At 33.7% G+C, this 21612-nt stretch overlaps 1 protein-coding gene across 1 annotated transcript; it reads left to right on the top strand.

Annotated features, from left to right (window-relative positions):
* Positions 1 to 149: 149 nt before the first annotated feature.
* Positions 150 to 1206, top strand: LOC116556108 (olfactory receptor 8D4). Its single transcript, XM_032285109.1, has one exon. It carries the CDS (start codon positions 185 to 187, stop codon positions 1160 to 1162), a length of 978 nt encoding a protein of 325 aa, XP_032141000.1. The 5' UTR covers positions 150 to 184; the 3' UTR covers positions 1163 to 1206.
* Positions 1207 to 21612: the final 20406 nt, after the last annotated feature.

Below are 21612 nucleotides of genomic sequence, written 5' to 3'. Positions count from 1 at the left end.
GAAAAGAGTGTTTATGGTTCCTGACCCCATTTTATCTAAGTGTTCACTTTTTGGTTGTCATAACACAAAGTCAGTGTTTTCATAGATAGAAATACCTGGGCTATAAGGAATTAGAGGCAAGCTGGGATTCTATCTATCTAATTTGACTTTTTCTCTCTCATCTCCATAGATTTCTCAGAGAAGAATGGGTATAAGAAACCATTCCACAGAGACTGAGTTTCTTCTTTCAGGATTAACTGAACAACCAGAGCTTCAGCTGCCTCTTTTCTGCCTCTTCTTAGGAATTTATACAGTTACTGTGGTGGGAAACCTTGGCATGATCTCAGTAATTAGGCTGAATCCTCAACTTCATACCCCCATGTACTACTTCCTGAGTAGTTTGTCTTTTTTAGATTTCTGTTATTCTTCTGTCATTATTCCTAAAATGCTATCAGGGTTTTTATGCAGAGATAGATCCATCTCCTATCCTGGATGCATGACTCAGCTGTTTTTTTTCTGTGTTTGTGTTATTTCTGAATGCTACATGCTGGCAGCCATGGCCTATGATCGCTACGTGGCCATCTGCAGCCCATTGCTCTACAAGGTCATCATGTCCCCTAGGGTCTGTTCTCTGCTGGTGGCTGCTGTCTTCTCAGTAGGTTTCACCGATGCTATGATCCATGGAGGTTGTATACTAAGGTTGTCTTTCTGTGGATCAAACATCATTAAACATTATTTCTGTGACATTGTCCCTCTTATTAAACTCTCCTGTTCCAGCACTTATATTGATGAGCTTTTGATTTTTGTCATTGGTGGATTTAACATGGTGGCCACAAGCCTAACAATCATCATTTCATATGCTTTCATCCTCACCAGCATCCTGCACATCCACTCTAAAAAGGGCAGGTGCAAAGCCTTTAGCACCTGTAGCTCCCACCTGACAGCTGTTCTTATATTTTATGGGTCTCTGATGTCCATGTATCTCAAACCTGCTTCTAGCAGTTCACTTGTCCAGGAGAAAGTATCCTCAGTATTTTATACCACTGTGATTCCCATGTTGAATCCCCTGATATATAGTCTGAGGAACAAGGAAGTGAAAAATGCCCTGATGAAACTTTTAAGAAGGAAAATATCTTTATCTCCACGACAAATATGTTTTTTATTAATATCTATGTATTCATAATCATAATTATATGTATATGTTTATACCTCGACTCTTTAAAAGTAATTTGAAATCAGATGAAATTACATATATTTAGATTACTAAATATATGCACAGTTTATTACATTAATAAAATGTAAAACAACATATATGAAAGTGAAAAGTTAAAAATATTTTAAATTTAAAGTTAATACCACTTGAACAACAGTTTTTATTGTTAGTTTTCTGAATTCAAGCCCAAAAGGAAATCATCATCATGGTGTACTACATGGTCATATCAGAAGAAAAACACACCTAATTTCAAAAAAAATTGAGCCATGTGATGGAAATTATTACAACAATTTTCTAATAAATGTGGGAGAATTTTTCTTAATTGTTTCTTGTAAAGGGCTTATTAAAAGCCAAAATTATCTTAAAGTGTAATTCAATGAAGAAGATTCAACAAAGGACTAAGCTAATGTGGTCTCAGTATTTGGCATCTGATGACTGAAGAACAAGACTTACAATGTCTAGATGAACAGATGATGTTTATAATCTTATCTAAATATGTTTTTTTTTTTGAGTGACCAGTATGTGTGCAGTATTTTATAACTTTCTATTTGTTTCTTTTGAATTGATATTTTCTTTGTAAGCTGTAACTGGTTGTCTTTAATTTCCTCCACATAGCATGTTTTGAGATAAACATAATGAAAAACTTGATGATTTTTAAGAATGAACTCTTATACAATCAACCAAGATTGTGCACTATATGGGGAATGTGATGTATTAGTTAATTCATTTGTTCAGCATATGCTTATCATGGATACCATGTGCCAGGCACTGTTCTGAGTGCTGGAATATTATGGTGAATATAATAGACAAGGTATCTCTTTACCTTTCACCTTGGGGGTGAAAAAGATGGTAGATAATACAGAAGTAATTCAATGAACAAACATGATAATTATACACATAGATAGGTCCTTTGGAAAAAATGAGTTACGTAATTTTCAGTGGGTCAAAGTCTACTCTCAATAAAATTCTTTGAATAAAGTACATTTGAGATGAAACCTAAATGAAGAAAAGGGTACAGTTATGCAAAAACCAGAAAGGCAGCAGCAAGTACAAAGTCCAAGGCTGAAACAAACTTGGCCATATTCAAGAAAAGAGGGAAAAAAGCCATCAAAGGAGGTTGGATAAGTAGGCAAATTCTAGATTACTTAAGGAGTTTCAAGCCTATCCTAAGTACAGTGAGAAGCAACTGGAATGTTTCAAAAGCAGAGTGAGGTAATCTGTTTTACATTTGAAAAATATCTTCTGGTTATTGATTAGAAAACAGATAGATGGATATGTGTGTATATGTTTGTGGGGACAGTTGGATAGGGAAAGATAGTGCCATTGGCCAGAGTGGAAGCAGGCAGGACACTTTTGAGGCTGTTAAACTTATTTTGACAAGAAACAATGTAATTTAATTCTAGAAATAGCAGTAGAAAAAAAATAATAGATTCAAGACACATTTCTGACTGTGAATAAATAAGATTTGCTGTTGAATTGAAAGTGTGATGCTTGAGGATGATGCATTTTGATAAAGTTAAAATAAAAATTTAGAAATAAGGAAAATATAAACAATAAAAGAGAGTCAAGACCAGTCAAAATGAAAACACAGATAGGCCATAAAAACCGAAATAGTTGCAATGTTTGATCTTTTATCTGAGTTTTCAAGTAGCCAAAATGAACATGCATATAATAGTAGTTAGTTATACAATTCTCAATGTATATTAAACAATGCTTATTATAAAACAGCAAGCATTTCAATTATTCATAGTAAGAAAAGTTTTCTTATAAAGTAAAAATCACTTCTAACCCATGTTCTCTTTCCCAAAGAAACAAAAACAATTTACATGGAAATTTACGTAGGAGTTATTGAAAGATACTACTAGATAGAGCTTTTGAAAGGAGAAAAGCTGTGTTTTTGCATAAAGTGTTCAGTTTTTTTTTGTGTTGTATCTCCATTATGGAATGCCTTTCATGTTACTGATTAGGAGTTAACATGGACCTGAGATCTTTTTCTACTTAGAAGATTTTCCTCACTCCTGTTTAGAAGATCAGTTAAGAAAATTAGGAGAAAGTGGGTAAGAAATAGATTGATTGAGGGATGATACATAGGTGGGATTCCTGCATTTACTCTTTTATCCATATCCATGGCAGACATAACTTCTGCATTATGGTACTCCAAAAAATTCAGATGTGGCCTCTTTTTTTTTTTTTTTTTTTTTAAATTCAGTGCTCAAGACTACCACTGTCATTTGACTAGTAATGACAGATATAAAGGGATCTAATTTCATTGGGGCTTTTACTAATTTTATATGCAGCAAATTCATATTTTAGTACATTTCCCAAGGTTGGGAGACTACATAATGATTTAGGAACAACATCCTAGCTAGGGCTAAAGAGTATTTGCTTTTTGTATGGTCTCTTTGCATATATTCCATTTTAAATTTTGGAGGTGGAAAGTGAAACAAGAGGGCAGAATAGAAGCCTACACACTTTCTCCCCCTCTGCTGTCACATCAAATGTTTAACAACTATCTGCACACAGAAAAATACTGTCACAGGAACCAAAAAGCAGGTGAGCAATCACAGTACCTGGTTTTAACTTCATATCATGGAAAGAGGCATTGAGGAAGCCAGGAGAGACAGTCTTGACTCACCAATGCCATCTTTCCTCCATTCCCTCACAGTAGCTGTGAAGCATGTAGAATCTGCACACTTTGGGGAGGGAGAGTACAGCCACTGGGGAACTTGGCATTGAACTCAGTGCTGCCCTGTCAAAGCAGAGAATAAAGCCATGCTAGGCTCAGCCAGTGCCTGCACACAAAGGGAGCATTTGGACCAGCCCTAGCCAGAGAAGAATCACCCATCCCAGCAGTCGAACATGAGTTTCTTGGCAAGCCTCACCACTGCAGGCTGAAGTACTCTGTGGTCTTAGGTGAACTTGAAAGGCAGTGTAGGACACAAGGACTGTAATTCCTAAGCAACTCCTAACCTAGCGCAGTCTTAAAGTCAGTGAACTAGGGTGGCATGTGACTTAGGAAGACACCAGCTGGCTGGCATGGCTAAGGAAGGACTTGCAGTATCTCTTCTCCATCCCCAGGCGGTACAGCTTATAGCAACGAAAGTGATTCCTTCCTTCTGCTTAAGAAGCGGAGAGTGAAGAGTGAAGCAGATTTTGGATATCAGATCAGCCACAGTAGGATAGGGTAGCAGGCAGAGTTGTGAGACCTCCATTCCTAGTCCTAGTTCCTGGATGACATTTCTATACTCACCCTGGGCCAAAAGGGAGCCACTGTCTTGAAGGAAAAGATCCAGTCCTGGAAGGATTATCACATGCTAACTAAAGAGCCCTTGGTCTTTGAATAACCAGCAGTGATATTCATGGTGTATGCTATGGGCCTTGGGCTTTGAGACATGCTAGCTTTAGGAGAGACTCAGCACCTTCCCAGCTGTGGTGGCTACAATGAAAGTCTCCTATTTGAGATAAACAGAGGGAAGAGTAAAGAGACTTTTTATTGCACCCTAGCTACCAGCTTGGCTACAGTGACATATAGCAACAGCAGGCCCAATTCCAGGCCTAGGTTCTTGGACAGCATTTCTGGACCTGCCCTGGGATATGAGGGAGGCCACTGCCTATATTTGAGTTACCTGAATTTATTTGAGTTACCTCAAAACAGCTCTTTTGAATTCTCTGTCTGAAAGGTCATATATTGGTTTCTCTAGGATAGGTCCCTGGTGCCTCATTTAGTTCATTTTGGTGAGGTCATGTTTTTGTAGACGGTGTTGGTGCTTATAGATGTTCTTCAGTATCTGGGCATTGAAGAGTTAGGCTCTTGTAATCTTCACAGTCTAAACTTGTTTGTGTCTGTCTTTCTTGGGAATGCTTTCCAGATATTCAAAGGGACGTGTGCCCCACGCCCAGTAATGCTGTGCTTTTTGCAGACTTGCAGAGGTATTGCCTTAGTCTTGACTAGGATCCAAAAGAATTCTTTGGATTACAGAGCAAAGACTCTTATTCTTTTCCCTTACTTTCTCCCAGATACACAGGGTCTCACTCTCTCTGTGCTAATCCACCTGGAACTCGGGTGGGCATTACTGCACCCACCCACCCCAGCTCCAGGTGTATCAGCACAGAGAGATAATGGCAGAATTGATTAAGCAGAAGAAAGAATTATTGAACTTGAAGACATTTGAAAATACACAGAGGAGACAGAAGAAAAGAAAATACAAAACAGTGAAGCATGCCTATAAGATCTAGAAAATAGCTTCAAAAGTGAAAATCTAAGAGTTTTTGGCATTAAAGAGAAGATAGAGAAAGAGATAAAGGTAGAAAGTTTATTCAAAGGGACAATAACAGAGAACTTCCCAAACCTAAAGAAAGATATTAATATTTAAGTACAAGAAGGTTATAGAACACCAGGCAGATCTAACCCAAAGAAGATTACCTCATGGCACTTAATAGTTAAACTCCAAAAGGTCAATGATAAAGGATCCTAAAAGCAGCAAGAAAAATAAAAAAATACCATATAGAGCTCCAATACGTCTGGCAGCTGACTTTTCAGTGGAAACCTTATAGGCTAGGAAAGTGTACTATGACATCTCAATTGCCGACAGAAAAATACTTGTACCCTAGAACAGTATATCCACTGAAAATGTCCTTTATACACAAAGGGGAAATAAAGACCTTCCCAGACAAACAAAAGCTGAGGATTTCATCAACACCAGACCTGTCCTTTGAGAAATGCTAAAGGGAGTTCTTCAATCTGAAAGAAAAATATGTGAATGAGTAGAAGAAATCATGTGGAGGTATAAAACTCACTGGTAATGTTATATAGTAAGCACACAGAAAAGAACAGATTAATATAATGCTGTAATTGTAGTGCATAAACTTCTCTTGACTTAAGTAGAAAGACTAAATGATGAATTAAACAAAATAATAACTTTTGAAGACATAGTACAATAAGACATAAAGAGAAACAATAAACTGTTAAAAAGCAGAGAGATAAAGTGTAGTGTTTTTATTAGTTTTCTTTTTGCATATTTGTTTGTTTATGTAATCAGTGTTGTCATCAGTTTAAAAAATGGATTATAAGATAGCACTTGCAAGCCTCATAGTAATCTCAAATTGAAAAACATACAACAGATACACAAAAAAAATAAGAAGCAAGAAATTAAAGCATATCACTGGTGAAAAATCACCTTCACTAAAAGGAAGACAGGAAGGCAGTTTAAAAGAACAGAATACTACAAAACAACCAGAAAACAAATAACGAAACGGCAAGAGTATGTCCCCATTTATCAGTAATAACATTGAATGTAAATGGTCCAAACTCTCCAATTAAAAGACTTAGAATGGCTGAGTGGATGAATAAACACTAAAAGAAACATGCTTCATCTATAAAGATACACATAGATTGAAAATGAAGGGATGGAAAAAGATATTGAATGCTAATGGAAACAAAAAAAGAGCAGGAGTAGCTACACTTATGTTAGACAGAATAGATTTCCAGGAAAAAACTGTAAGAAGAAACAAGGAAGGTCATTATATAATGATAAATAGGTCAATTAAACAAGAGGTTATAACAATTATGAATACATACACACCAAACACTGGAGCACCCAGATATATAAAGCAAATATTATTAAAGCAAAGAGAGAGCTAGATCTCAATACGATAATAACTTGTGACTTCTTCACCCTACTGTCAGCATTGGACAGATTGCCTAGACAGAAAGTCAACAAAGAAACATCAGACTTTATCTGCACTATGGAACAAATTGACCCAATAGATACATATAGAGAGGACATTTCATCCATTGGCTATAGAATACACATTTTTCTCCTCTGCACATGTATCCTTCTCAAAAATAGACCTTCTATTCTTTATTATCCTTCTGAAAAAGGAGATGTTATGACTGATACTGCATAAAACAAGTCTTAAATAATTCAAAACATTTAAAATAATATCAAGCATCTCTGTAACAACAATGGAATAAAACTAGAAATCAGTAACAAGGAATTTTGGAAACAACACAAACACATGAAATTAAACAATATGCTTCTGAATGACAAGTGGGTCAGTGAAGAAATTAGGAAGGAAATTGAAAAAATTTCTTAAATAATGAAAACACAACATAGCAAAACCTATGGGATACAGTAAAATCAGTACTTAGAGAAAAATTAATAGTTATAAGTACCTTTGTCAAAAAAGAGGAAAAACTTCAAGTAAATAATTTAATGATGCATCTTAAAGAATTATAAAACCAAGAGCAAACCAAATGGAAAATTAGTAGAAGAAAACAAGTAATAAAGATTAGAGAAGAAAGAAATGAATTTAAAATGAATAAAAAATTAAAAAATCAACAAAATAATTAGTTGTGTTTTTAAAGTTAAACAAAATTGACAAACTTTAGCCAGACTAAGCAAAAAAGAGAAGACGCAAACAAATCAGAGGTGAAAAAGGAGATGTTATGACTGATACTGCAAAAATTCAAAGGATCATTAGTGACTACTATGAGAAACTATATGCCAATAAATCAGAAAATCTAGAATAAACAGATACATTCCTAGACAAATACAACCTACCAAGATTGAACCAAGAAAAAAAATCCAAAACCCGAACAGACCAACAACAAGTAACAAGATCAAAGCCATAATAAAAAGTATCTCAGTAAAGAAAAGCTTGGGATCCAATAGCTTCGTGGCTGAATTCTACCAAACATTTAAGGAAGAACTAATACTAATCCTACTCAAGCCTTTCTGAAAAATAGAGGAGGAGAGAATACTTCGACACTCATTCTATGAGGCCAGTATTACCCTGATTCCAAAACCAGACAAAGACACATGAAAACAAACAAAAAACTACAGGCCAATATCTCTGGTGAATATTGATTCAAAAACCCTTAACAAAATACTTGCAAACCAAATTCAAGAATACATTAAAAAGATGATTCATCATGATCAAGTGGGATTTATCCCAGGGATGCAAAGATGGTTCAGCATACACCAATCAATATATACATCATATCATCAGAATGAAGGATAGAAACCATATGATCATATCAATTGATGCTGAAAAAGCATTTGATAAAATTCAACCATCCCTTCATGATAAAAACCCTCAAAAACTGAATATAGAGGGAACATACATCAACATAATAAAAACCATATATGACAAACTCATAGCTAATATACTAAATGGTGAAAAGCTGAAAGCCTTTCCTCTAAGATCTGGAACATGACAAGGATGCCCACTTTCACCACTGTTATTCAACCTAGTACTGTGAGTCTCAGCTAGAGGAATTCTGAAAGAAATAAAGGACATCCAACTTGGAAAGGAAGAAGTCAAATTATCCTTGTTTGCAGATGATAATTATCTGATACTTGGAAAAACCTGAAGACTCCACCAAAAAACTATTAGAACTGATAAATTCAGTAAAGTTGTAGGATACAAAATCAACATAAAAAATAAGTAGCATTTCTATATATCAACAATGAAAAAAAATCTGAAAAATTTAAAAAGTAATTCCATTTATAACAGTGACAAATACAATTAAATATCTAGTAATTAACTTAACCAAAGAAGCAAACAGTCTCCTCAATCAAAATTATAGAACCCTGATGAAAGAAACTGAAGAGAACACAAAAAATGAAAAGCTATTCCACATTCATAGATTGGAAAAGTCAATGTTGTTAAAATGTCAATAATCCCCAAAGCAATCTTCAGATTCAGTATAATCCCTATCGAAATATCAATTAAATTATTCACAGAAATACCAAAATAATTCTTAACCACAAAAGGCCCAGAATAGCAAAAGCTATTCTAAGCAAGAAGAACAAAACTGGAGAAATCTCATTACCTGACTTCAAATTCTACTACAGAGCTACAAAAACCAAAACAGCGTGGTTCTGAAATAAAAACAGACACACAGACCAATGGAACAGAATACAAAACCAGAAGTAAATCCATACATCTACAGTCATTTTCTACAAAGGTACCAAGAATATACACTGGGGGAAAAAACAGCCTTTTCAATATGTGGTGCTGGGAAAACTAGGTAACCATATCTAGGAGAATGAAACTTGATCTTTCTCTTAGCCTTATACAAAAATCAAATAAAAATAGATTAAAGGCTTAAATCTAAAACCTCAAACTATGAAACTATTACAAGAAAACGCTGCAGAAACACTCTAGGACACTGGTCTAGGCAATAATTTTTTGAGAAATACCCCAAAATCACTGACACCCAAAGCAAAAATGGACAAATGGGATCACATCAAGTTAAACAGCTTCTGTACAACAAAGACTATGTTCAATAAAGTGACAAGACAACCCACAGAATGGGAGTAATATTTGCAATCTACCCATCTGACAAGGGATTCATAACCAGAATAGCTCAAAACTATAGTGAAAAAAATCTAATAATTTCATTAAAAATGGGCAAAATATTTTAATAGACATTACTCAAAAGAATACATACAAATGGCAAACAGGCATATGGAAAAGTGCTCAACATCATTGATCATCAGAGAAATTCAAGCAAAACTTCAGTGAGATATCATCTCACCCGTTAAAATGGCTTTTATCCAAAATCCAAGCAATAACAAATGCTGGTGAGGGAATGGAGCAAAGAGAACCCACTTACACTTTTTATGGGAATGTAAATTATTAGAACCACTATGGAAAACAGCTTAAAAGTTTCTCACAAAACTAAAAATAGAGCTACCATACAATTCAGCAATTCCACTGCTGCCTATATACACAAAAGAAAGGAAATTAGTATATCAAAGAAATATTTGCACTCATGTTTATTGCCAGCACTGTTCACCATAGCCAAGATTTGGAAGCCACCTAAGTGTCCATCAACAGAGGAATGGAGGTACATAGAGAATGTAGTACATATACAAAATAAAGAACTATTAAACCATACTAAAGAATGAGATTCTGCCATTTGCAATGACATGGATGGAACTGGAGGTCATTATGTTGCATAAAATATGTCAGGCACAGAAAGACAAGCATGGCATGTTCTCACTTATTTGTGGGAACTAAAAGGTAAAACAATTGAACTCAGGGAGACAGAGCATTAAAGAATGACTTCCAGAGTCTGAGAAGCTTACTGGGCAGATGAGAGGGACTTAGGAATAATTAATGGGTAAAAAAAAAAAAATTAGAAAGAATAAATAATACCTAGTATTTGATAGTACAACAGAAGGACTATAGAAAATAATAATTTACTTGTACATATTTAAATAAAGAGTATAATTGGGTTGTTTGTAACAAAAAGGATAAATGCTTGAGGGGATGGATACCAAATTTTTCATAATGCAGTTGTTATGCATTGTATGCCTGTACTAAAATATCTCGTGTACCCCATAAATATATATAACTACTACATACCAACAAAAAATATTAAAACATTAAAAAAATTGGGGGGCATTTAGAGACAACTGCTGGGGAATAAGAGTGTCAGAATTGCAGCTGTTTTTTTCCAAAAGTACAACTAATACAATTTTAAAATATAATTAATATATATTTATTAAAACTTAATGCTCTCCAGAGAATACCTCTTTGTTTCTATTCATGCTTTGTGAGAACTTATTATAAATATTTCCGGGAAAAAAGTCAACAAATTCAAAACAACAGAAATGTCTTTAACCACAGCATGATAAATTTGAAATTAACATGTGCAGTTTAAACACACCAACCTTATATTTTATATATAATTTTAAAAAAATTTTCTAAATAGCTAGAGTCAAAAAGAATTCTTAGAATTAATAAAAGCTCCAATAAATGAGAAATTTCCACACTGGCCATGAAGAATAACTGAGATCAGGTTAAGTTACCACCATAAACAACCAGAAACAAAAAAATATTTTTAGAAAATACTATTTGGACACGGCAATAGGTAGGCTGAATATGGTCCCTGATACAAGAGAAACAAATGAGGTGAGTCTTATAATCACGCTAATTTTTCTCCCTGTTGGCACTTTCTAGACCACAACTCAGAGAAGGGAATCCCTTAACAGAGCACAGTAGTCTTACTGTGTTGAGGGGAGTTTGGGAAGATGAAGGCACTTACACTATTTGGTACACCTCTCAGAGAGGAAGGGCGCTATATACAAAAAGAATTTTATAGATTCTCATAGGAAGTTTACCTTAAGTGTTTGAACACAAATGTTCAAGGTAGAACTCCTCAAGGCCTAGCAAATAACAGCTGGGAAGCTATAAGGTAAAAACTTCTCAGAGCTCACAACCATATGATCTTTTCATTTGACAAAATTGGTCGTTTATGAAAAACAGCTTTGCAAAGCAGGAAGTGGCGTATGATAAAAGCTTTAAAATTATCAAAAGTCTATGTATTACTTGTCTACAGTGACTTGGAAGTCTTACTAAAATGGATCAACTTTAAGAGAAAATTTGTTTTGATTCAAAGAGGAATTCAAAACACAAATAAATAAAAACTTTGAAAGAAATTGCTTCCCAAAAAGGATCCAAGTCTATGTCAGTGGTGAATTCTGTAAAAAGCGTAAGAAGTAAATTTTCCAGATATAGATCTTGAGAGCGCCTCCTGTTTAGTAGGTATAATTCTGATACCAAAGCCTGTCAAGATAGCTTGAAAAGTAAAGTCTGAAGACTGATTTCACCAATGTAGATGTAAAAGTCCTAAAACCAACACGAACAAACCAAAGCAATGGCACATTAAAATGTCATCTGTAAAGTTTAGAATTTGTGTAATTAAGTAATCTATCAAATTTATTTCATACAAATTCATCCTATTAGAAAATATTGATAATCTTAATATTTTTTTATTTCCATAAGATTTTGGGGAACAGGTGGTATTTGGTTACATGAGTTAAGTTCTTTAGTAAGATTTTGGTGTGCCCATCACCCAAACAGTATACACTGAACCCAATTTGTCATCTTTTATCCCTCATTCCCTTCCATTCTGTCCCTCTGAGTGTCCAAAGTCCCTAGTATCATTCTTATGCCTTTAGATTCTCACAGCTTAGCTCTCACTTATGAATGAGAACATACGATGTTTCGTTTTCCATTCCTGAGTTAGAAAATGCTGATCATCTTACTAAGTGCCTTGTGTTCTTCCAAGTTCTGATTTGAAACAAAGCAATAACAACCAAAAAACCTTTCAACATCTTTAATCGTCTAATGATAAAAGGATCTTACCTCAACAAAGAAAAAAGCCATATTTAATATTAAAATGAGAGACTCAAGACAGTAATACTTCCTATCACCATTGTTTTATGTGTGTATATATATATATATAACATATATAACATTGTTTTATATATATATATATATACACACACACACTATGTATATATGTATATATAGTTAGTATAACTATATATATATTGTTAGTATACGATTTTTTATATCACATACCAAAGGCAAGTGCTAATTTACATAAAAAAGTTTGAAAATTTAACTTTTTTTTTTTTTTTTTTTTTTTTTTTTTTAAGAAATGGAGTTTCAGTAAGTTGCCCAGACCTGTTTTGAATTCCTGGCTTCAAGCAATTCTTCCATGTTGACTTTCCAAAGCACTTGAATTACAGGTGTGAGCCACCATGCCTGGCCTGAAATTTAGCTTTTTTGTTTTAGAAGAAAACTTTAGCTCTTCATTTAAGAAAATCCTGGACTCTATAGATTTAAATAGAATGTTTAAAAATAAACAACAATTTTTAAATAAAGCAATCCAATCTAGGTGATATAAGATGAACATTGGAATGGGTGAAGCCTTTCTAAACAGAAAAAAAACCAAACAATGGAATAATATTTAAAAGACAAAGTGGTTCTTGACTGCTCATGGTTAAGAACATAAGGTATATAAATTATAAATACATGTATCAACATATATTCAATTGCACATTTACCTATTTATTTATACATACACATACTTATATACGTGGTATATGTATTTATGTATGTGCAAATAGAGCTATACTCTTAATAAATAACTCATAATTTAGATAAACGCTACAAAAACAAATGTTGTATGGGAAATCTGGGCAAAGAACAGAAAAGACTTTAATACCAACATGTAAGTCATGGAAGAATTTTTAAAAGGCAAAGAAATGCTTATCCTTAGTAATAATTAAAATGCATATGAAAATAAGATTTTTTTAGAAAACTCAATTGAAAATGATGTAAAAGTTGATAATATTTATTGGTGGAAAGACCGGTAAGATTGGATATCTCACACACACACCTTAACTGTATGAATTTTCTCAATATCAGTCTATACAAACTATTCAGTACAATTTACATATTTCTGAGGGATCTTTCTAAGACATCAGCAAATTTGAAGACTTTGTGCAGCATATAATTTACATTATTAATATGTATTAAATATTATTCACGACTTAAATGACCTTTTAAATCTTTCACAAGAATGATTGTGCAAAAAGCAATTAGTAGAGAACAATAAAATCAAATCGAGCCGTAAGTTTGAAGTAGTCGGCTGGACTTTTACTTTTTTTTTCAGAGAATCTTTTTGCATTTAAAGTTTTATCTGCATAGTAGCAGTTTGGTATGGTTATAAAATAGTATACAAGAGAAAGACAGGAATAAAGAATTTTAGAGACAAATGATTTCCAATTTAATCTTTGAATTATGGAACTGTGACGTGGTGATGAGGGAGCCTTTAATTTATCCTACTGGGATGTCTTACTTGGGTGATTGCCCTTTCAGTCCCTGGTACTGGGTGTGGTCCCTGGCGACTCAACTTTGGAAAGCACCAGAGGTTCAGCGGCCCTGGCCCTGGCATTTTCCTCCTACTCTACCATTAAGTCTTATCTCACCAGAACTTGCTAACTTCAGTTCTCCAAGGCTGTGTCAAGGGCCTGATGAAATCTCTGCAGTCTTAGAATATATTTTGACCCAAATTTTTATATCTATGATTACTACTAGGATATCTTAAATAGTAAGCTGCAGGTGAGTGAACCACAGCTATTTCATGTATTTTCTTAAGTTTTTTCGCATTTAGTTGGAGGTGTTGAAGCCTGAAATTATCCACTGAAAAATGCAGTGTTGAGTTTAGTCCTGGCCATGCCACTAACTGACCCTGTGAGCTTAGTCTGCTAATTCACTTCTCTGCACCTTGACTTTATTATCAATAGAGTCTGATACCATTTTTTTTCCTGTTGTGGTCTCTCCACTTTTAGGATGAAGAATAAGATTTAAAATTAGACTAGTGGTTTTCTTTTTAAATAAAATAAACAAAAAGTTAAGTATCTATAATTCTACTAGGTAAAGGACAATTTTCAAATTTTAAATTGTTACTCAGATTGAATGTTCAAATGCCACTGTTGGACAGTTCTAAAGTCTGTATGTGATTTCCTCATTCCCCTGCTTATAACCCTTACCTAAAATAGAAACCCTTTAATCTGACATTTAAAGTTGAGGCCACAATTTGCCATCTATTTACTTTTCCAGTATTATCTCATCACAATTTCTATTTCAAACTGGGCATTTTGATTTGACTCAGATATATTCTCTACACATTTTGTCTGTTCCTTCTTTCTGAAATGTACCATCTCTGTCCCACCCTCATTTCTGACAGTTAAAAATCCTTTCCAAATTTCAAGTTACGGCCACCATTTATATTTATATTCAAGATATTGCTACCTGATATCTTCTAGGCCAGGCTAAAAGCTTTTTACACAAGAGCTGATTTTATGCTAAAACCAATCCTACAGAATAAATGTTATTCTCATTTTACAATTTGTAAAATTGCAAGGGAGGAGTCATTGCCCATGACATACAGATTGACCAGGAGTTCACAGTTAATGGGTGGCAAAGTTGGGGTCTGTACAGATGGCTCTGGGCCTCAAAGCATGTGCTACCCCCTTATGAAAGCTCACTTCCATAGAGTTAGCAAATTGAGCACCTACTAGATACCTGGAGTAGAGATCCTGAGATGAAGGAAACATACTCTGCCCCCAGGGTCTCACCATCCTCACATATCCAAGAAGAAGAAGTTTCTTCCTTTCAATTACACTATGTATTTTATCTGTTAGAGACATTTCTTGTATTTTAAATTTATTCTTAATTTTTATTTTGACAATTTATCAAAGTGATTATTTCTTTGCCTTTGTATCTAAAATAAGATTGAAGAAGGTAGAGATCTTAACTAACTTATTCATCAATTGTTTTGGTTGCTGGTGTTCTCTGCTTTACACAAAATATTGAGATTAAATGATCACTGAATTGGATGGAACAGAAAATTCACACATGTATGTACAGAATTGTGTATATATATGTTGAAAAAAAAAACAGTAACTCATTTAAAAATTAAAAAATACATTTACGTTTCTAGTGATATGTCTTATTACCAGAAAGTCTCCATAGTAACCATGGAAAGTTTCAGGTGTGATTCCCTGGAATGAATTCTTCTCCTTTAGTCTCACCTGTCACAGAATCTGCTTAAATCCTGATAGAGGCTAACCAAATATCAAGCCTTATTTATTTGTATATCTTGAATTATTTGATATTTAAAATATCTGAGAAAAATTGGGTATATGTTATCATTTTCATTTTATAGACAGGAAAAGTAAATTTGAGAGATATTAGGTGAATTCCCACGGCCACATATATTTTGGTGCAAAGGCAGAACTGCAATCCAGGTTTTCGAATGCAGTTTTTGCAATAAGAGGTTTTTGTGAGACTGTTCAAAAGAGCACAAGTCCAAATTAGTGCATTTTCTGGTGGTCTAGTCAGGGCATCAAGTCCAGTACTTCCAGGTTTTGTGGTGGATCTTACAAAGTGTTTCACTATAGGCAAAGATAATTGAAGTTCCTGCCCATATTATCATTTTGCACATAATTGTTTAGTGTGAGGCATTGATAAAGAATCTGAAGTAGCATCAGCTCATTGTTAACATAGCTAACCTTGCAGATTATTAAAATGGAGCTTGATTTTTCTCGGCATTGTTTGGAAGAACTTTTTATGGTGATAGAAATATTCTATTTAAGAACTATCTAACACAGTAGCTGCTAACCACATAGGGCTATTGAAAGTACTTGAAATATATGGCCACAGCCACTTAAAAAACTGATCTTTAAATTTAATTTAATGAAAAAATTATTTTAAATCAATAAATTATAATTGTACATAATTATGGTATACAGAGTGATATCATATATATACAATTAAAATATAATGCACTATTGTTAACTATAGTCACCATGCTGTGCAATAGATCTGACAAAATGTGTTTATCCTGTCTAGCTGAAACGTTGTATCTTTTGACCAAGTTCTTCCCATTTACCTCTCCCCTTACCTCTGGTAACTATTTGTCTACTCTTTGCTTCTATGAGTTTGCTTGTTTTAGATCCCATATGCAAGTGGGAACATGCAGTATTTGTCTGTGTACCTAACTTATTTATGCTTTTGTTTCCTGAGGTTTTGGGATCATATTCAAGAAATCATTGCCCAGACCAATGTCATATAGTTTTCCCCTGTCTTTTCTTTCAGTCATTTTAGAGTATCTGTTCTTATGTTTAAGTGGCATTTCCTATTTTGGGTTGATTTTTGTGGATGGTGTGAGATGAGTGTCTAATTTCATTCTAATGCACATGAATGTCCAATTTTCCCAACACCCCTTATTGCAGAGAGTGCCTTTTTTCCATTATGGTTTGTTCTCTGGATAGTTCCTACCACATGTGTGTGTGTGTTTCCTTTTCTGTCTTGTTATAAATTGCAATATATTAGTCTCTAGGTTATTTATTATTTATTTGAAGAAAGAGATTTTTGTTTATTTATATCCATAGTTTTTTTTGGAGTGGTGCTGGGGTGGGGGAGGTATTCTACTGTTGTCTCTCTATATTTTTCCTTTTTATAGTGTCCTTTGTGAGAGTCTTAATTTATATATTTTTCTTCTTTTTTATTTTCAAATATATGAAATTGTGATTATTATTCTCTTCTTACTGCTCTGTCTTCTGTCTGCAACTTTTTTTTTTTTGAGACAGGATCTCACTCTGTCACCTAGGCTTGACTGCAGTGGCACAATCTCTCTTTGCAGCCTCAAACTCCTGGGCTCAAACAATTCTCCTGCCAGTTCTGAGTAGCTGGAACCACAGATGCATGCCACCAAGCATGGCTAAATTTTAAATTTTTTGTAGAGATGGAATCTCACCGAGTTGCTCAGGCTGGTCTTCAATTCCTAGGCTCTTGCCTTGGCCTCTCAAAGTGTTGGAATTACAGGCATGAGACACCACACCTGGCCTGCAAGTTTGGATATATAGTTTCTAACTAACTATAACTTTACATATGAATTTTTTAAACTGAAATGTTAGTGTAAAGATATTTTAAAATTTCTTAGGGAATTCATTTTAGCTATTTTTTTCTACTACTAATCTGTAATGGCATAGCATATATTCTGCCATTTGGAATTTATTCAAATTTTCTGTTACATACTACATGGCATTTTTGGGGGAAGACACATGAGTATTTGAAAACAACATCACTTACTGTTTTGGGGAGCTCATTGTTTTATGGATTTATTAGTTCAGGATGGCAAAGTGTGTTATTTAAATTCTGTATACCCTTACTGATTTTTATGTAATATAGTAGGTTTTGACAGCTGGACTTACGATTTATTTTTTCTTATAATTTGAATGCACTTTTCTTTATGTAGCTTGAAGCTATACTGTTAGATCCAAAACTCTCCAAGACTGTTATATCTTCTTGTAAGATGATATCTTTTCTCAATATCTGTTAATAAAATATATACAATTAATCATATTTCATGTTATTATTCTAGTTGCCTCTCCTCTAAACATTTTCCTGGTTAATATTTTCCTAGTCCTTCATTTATTAATTTGTTTTCAATTTTGGTTCACAATTTTTATTTAAATAGATGAATATTTATGTTATGGGAATCTTGATTCTCCAAGAGAGCTAATTCTATTTATCAAGCAAGAGAAATATTAACCTTAACAGATGGACTCATTCATTTTTCCTTAACATTCTGCCTCAACAACCAGAATGTTACAAAGATTAAAAAAATAATGACAGTATTATGCACAACTTTATGCTAATAAGTTTGACAATTTAGATAACATGGGAAAATTCCTTCAGAAATACAACTTACTGAAATACAGTTTTTAAAAAAATCTTGATTTATTGTTAATGATAAAGTTAACTGTGGGTGGAGTGAGTTTTCCAGTGACCCTTGAGGTCAGAAGATAGCCACATGCTTAAGCAACCTGACTTCCTGGCTGAAAAGGAATTTCAGCGTACTTGGCTATCAAGAAACAGTATGTTGCTTGCACATACTATTGTTTGAAGAGTTTTTAGAAATTTTATGAATAAAAGTAGTTTTTTTAACATTGACATTTGACAGATTCATTATGTTATATTTATTATGAAATGTAACCTGAGAAAAATATTTCTTTTAGTGAAATATGAGTGGTTTTTATAATCCAGCAGAGGTGTAGAAATGTGGTAAAGACTCTATTTTCAGGAATAATTTTTATAGTTCATTACTCACTGTGTATTTTGCTTAGTGTGAGGAAGAGATGGAAAGTTCTCTTTTAACCATTGCTTCACTGAAACTGCTGTTAACCATTGGTAATCACTCCCTGAACCACAATCCCACCCCCACCACTGGAGAATACAGAGGAAAAGACTGCAGTCTCAGTATGACCTTTATACTTTGGCTTATCAGAAAGAAAGTTCTCAATAGAGTTCTCTAGACTTTTTTCTGATTGTTAGAGAGTCAAATAGAGTAGTTTGTCAATTAATTTGATAATTATTTTTTAACAAGCAATTTTCTTTTAATACTGTTGATGCAGTCTAGGAATCTTTGGTTGTCAAATTTACTTACACAAGCAACCATATATTACAATTTTACTTCCAAGTTTGGTACTTTTGAGAATACTGAGAATCTGAGGTTCTACCTTTTCGAGGACTAGCTTAGATTTTGGATGAGTCTTATGTGCTGCATTTGTAAGTATAATGGACATTTTGCCCAATTCTAGAATTTGAAGAAGAAAGTCACTTTCTATTAAAATGTCAAAGGTATTTCTCCATTGTTCTAGCATCCAGTTGTGCTGTTAAGAAGTTCAAGGCTTTTCTAATTCTTATTTCTTTTTTGGACTCTATATTTTTAGCCTCTGAAAATCATGAGAATATGTACTTTCATCCAAGTGTTCCAAACTTTTATGAATATGTGATATTTGGAATATGCTTTCAATTTAGAGACCCCCCTTGTTTTTTTGAGAGAGAGAGAGAGAGAGAGAGACTCTTTCTCTGTCACCCACCCAGTCTGGAGTGCAATGACACGATCTTAGCTCACTACAGTCTCCATCTCCCAGGTTCAAGTGATTCTGCTGCCTCAGTCTCCTGAGCAGCTGGGACTACAGGTGCCTACCATGTCTGGCTAAGTTTTGTACATTTTGGTAGAGATAGGGCTTCACCATGTTGGCCAGGCTGGTCTCAAATTCCTGACATCAAGTGATCCGTCTGCCTTGGCCTCCAAAAGTGCTGGGATTACAGGCATAAGCCACCGCTCCTGGCTGAAATCTAGAGATTTTTAAATTCTGCTGTAAAAACAAATTTATTTCCCTCTACATTCTCTCTTCTCTTTCTGGAGTTTACATTAATCAATCAGATATTGCACTTCCTAACTTGATTCTATGATTTTTGTACAATTTCTGTCATATCTTTCACTATTTTCCACACATTTTTGGAATATTTTCTCGACTTTATTTTCTAACCTTCCTATGGATTGTTTTTTTATTATGGTTATCAACTTTTCGGTATTTAGGAGTCCTTTGTTAGCTGATTTATATTTTTTATAACATTCTTTTCTTTATTTTTAGATATTATTTCATCTTGTCTCTTGCTAAGGATATCATTTCCATTTGCTCTCTACATTATCTCTGTTTGCTCCAAATTTTCTTCGTCTGCTTATTTATTTTCTTTTCTCTTATTGGAGGTTTTCCCAACTGGTAATCCTTGGCTCGTTGTTTATATTCTAAGTGAGAAAGTGAAAAGCTTATTGGAGCTCTGTGAATATGGGTGGAATTCTGCTTGATAAACTTCACTTTTGAATGACAGAATGATGATTCAGCCTTAGCCGACCCCCTGAATATCAGTAAATGGAAATCTTTTCCTTGGGCTCTTCATGTTCTTCTATGAAAATTGAAGGGGAGGTATACTTAGTAATTTAAAGCCTGTCTCCAGCCCAGGGACTATAAAGACCTCAGACCTGCCATGTTTACCTTCCAGACTTCGGAATAGTCATGGTAGAACGATGATGGAAAAGCCCAAGTGTCTCACATGTAAATCTTGTGAACTGGTTGTAGCAGACTGCCATGGGACTGTGAATTTTAGGTTTGTTTTAAGCAACAACACCTCTGAAACTACAAGCTCTAACCGAAAATTTCCAAATGCATAATAATATAGATACTAAATAAAAATGATTTTTACATAGCATTTAATTAATCACATGGTCTACCAGTGATCCTTGTGTTTTGTTTTGTACATACTGCCCCAGAGCACAGTGACTGAGCCTGGATCCAGGTTTGTATCTCCTGGGCTAATTCTAAGCCAAGTTACTTAGAACCTCTGTGCCTCAATTTTTGTTATCTACAAAACTGGATAATAGTTGTATCTATTTCATAAATTATAAGAAATAATTGAGTTTATATATATATATAATATTAGCATAGTACTTAGAACAATGTTTATGTATAATGCTTTTTGACAATAATTATTAACTATTATTTTGTCTAAAATTAAAAAAAAATTATAGCTTTTTTCATTTATTTAGGTCTCCTTTAATGACTTTCAGCAATGTCTTGTAGTTTTGTAGTTTTCCTTCTTTTGTTAAATTCATGCTTGAATATTGTTAAGTGAGATATTAAAAATTCAATTTCCAAATACTAGAAATGTTTGCTTCTAATATTTAGCCATTCAAATATCTTTTAAAAATATTGACCATGTTTTCTATGACCTTGCTAACCTGATTTATTAGCTCCAATAGTGTTTTTATGTTTCTTAGAATTTTATCTATGAACAATTATGTCATTTGCAAATGACCTATTTTCTTCCAATCTTTAGGTATTTATTTCTTTGATATTGGAAAAAGGGGCCATCATTTCTTTGTTCCTGACCTAGGAGATAGTATTACATATTTTACCATTAGTATAAGATAGACTTCTGGCTATTAATAGTATCTTTTATTAGACTGAGAATATGTCTTTCCACTCCTAATCATTATGAGTAGATGTTAAATTTTACTAAATGCTTTTTTTATACCAATTGAAATCATATAATTTTCTTTTCTTCCATTAATAGAGTAATTTTTATTATTTGCATTTTATTGCTATAACATTCTTGATTCATGAAATTCTCCTTTATTATGACATATGTCATATAAAATGTCACATATATCAACATTACATATTATCAACGTG

Source organism: Sapajus apella, unplaced genomic scaffold, assembly GCF_009761245.1.
Source record: "Sapajus apella isolate SASKATOON/1434 unplaced genomic scaffold, GSC_monkey_1.0 scaffold16, whole genome shotgun sequence".
Classification (NCBI taxonomy): domain Eukaryota; kingdom Metazoa; phylum Chordata; class Mammalia; order Primates; family Cebidae; genus Sapajus; species Sapajus apella.
This window is presented reverse-complemented; position numbering and strand designations above follow the sequence as displayed.

What these genes read in the sequence shown, in the direction of transcription:
- LOC116556108 (XM_032285109.1), top strand. Translation starts at nt 185, where the DNA reads ATGGGTATAAGAAACCATTCCACAGAGACTGAGTTTCTTCTTTCAGGA.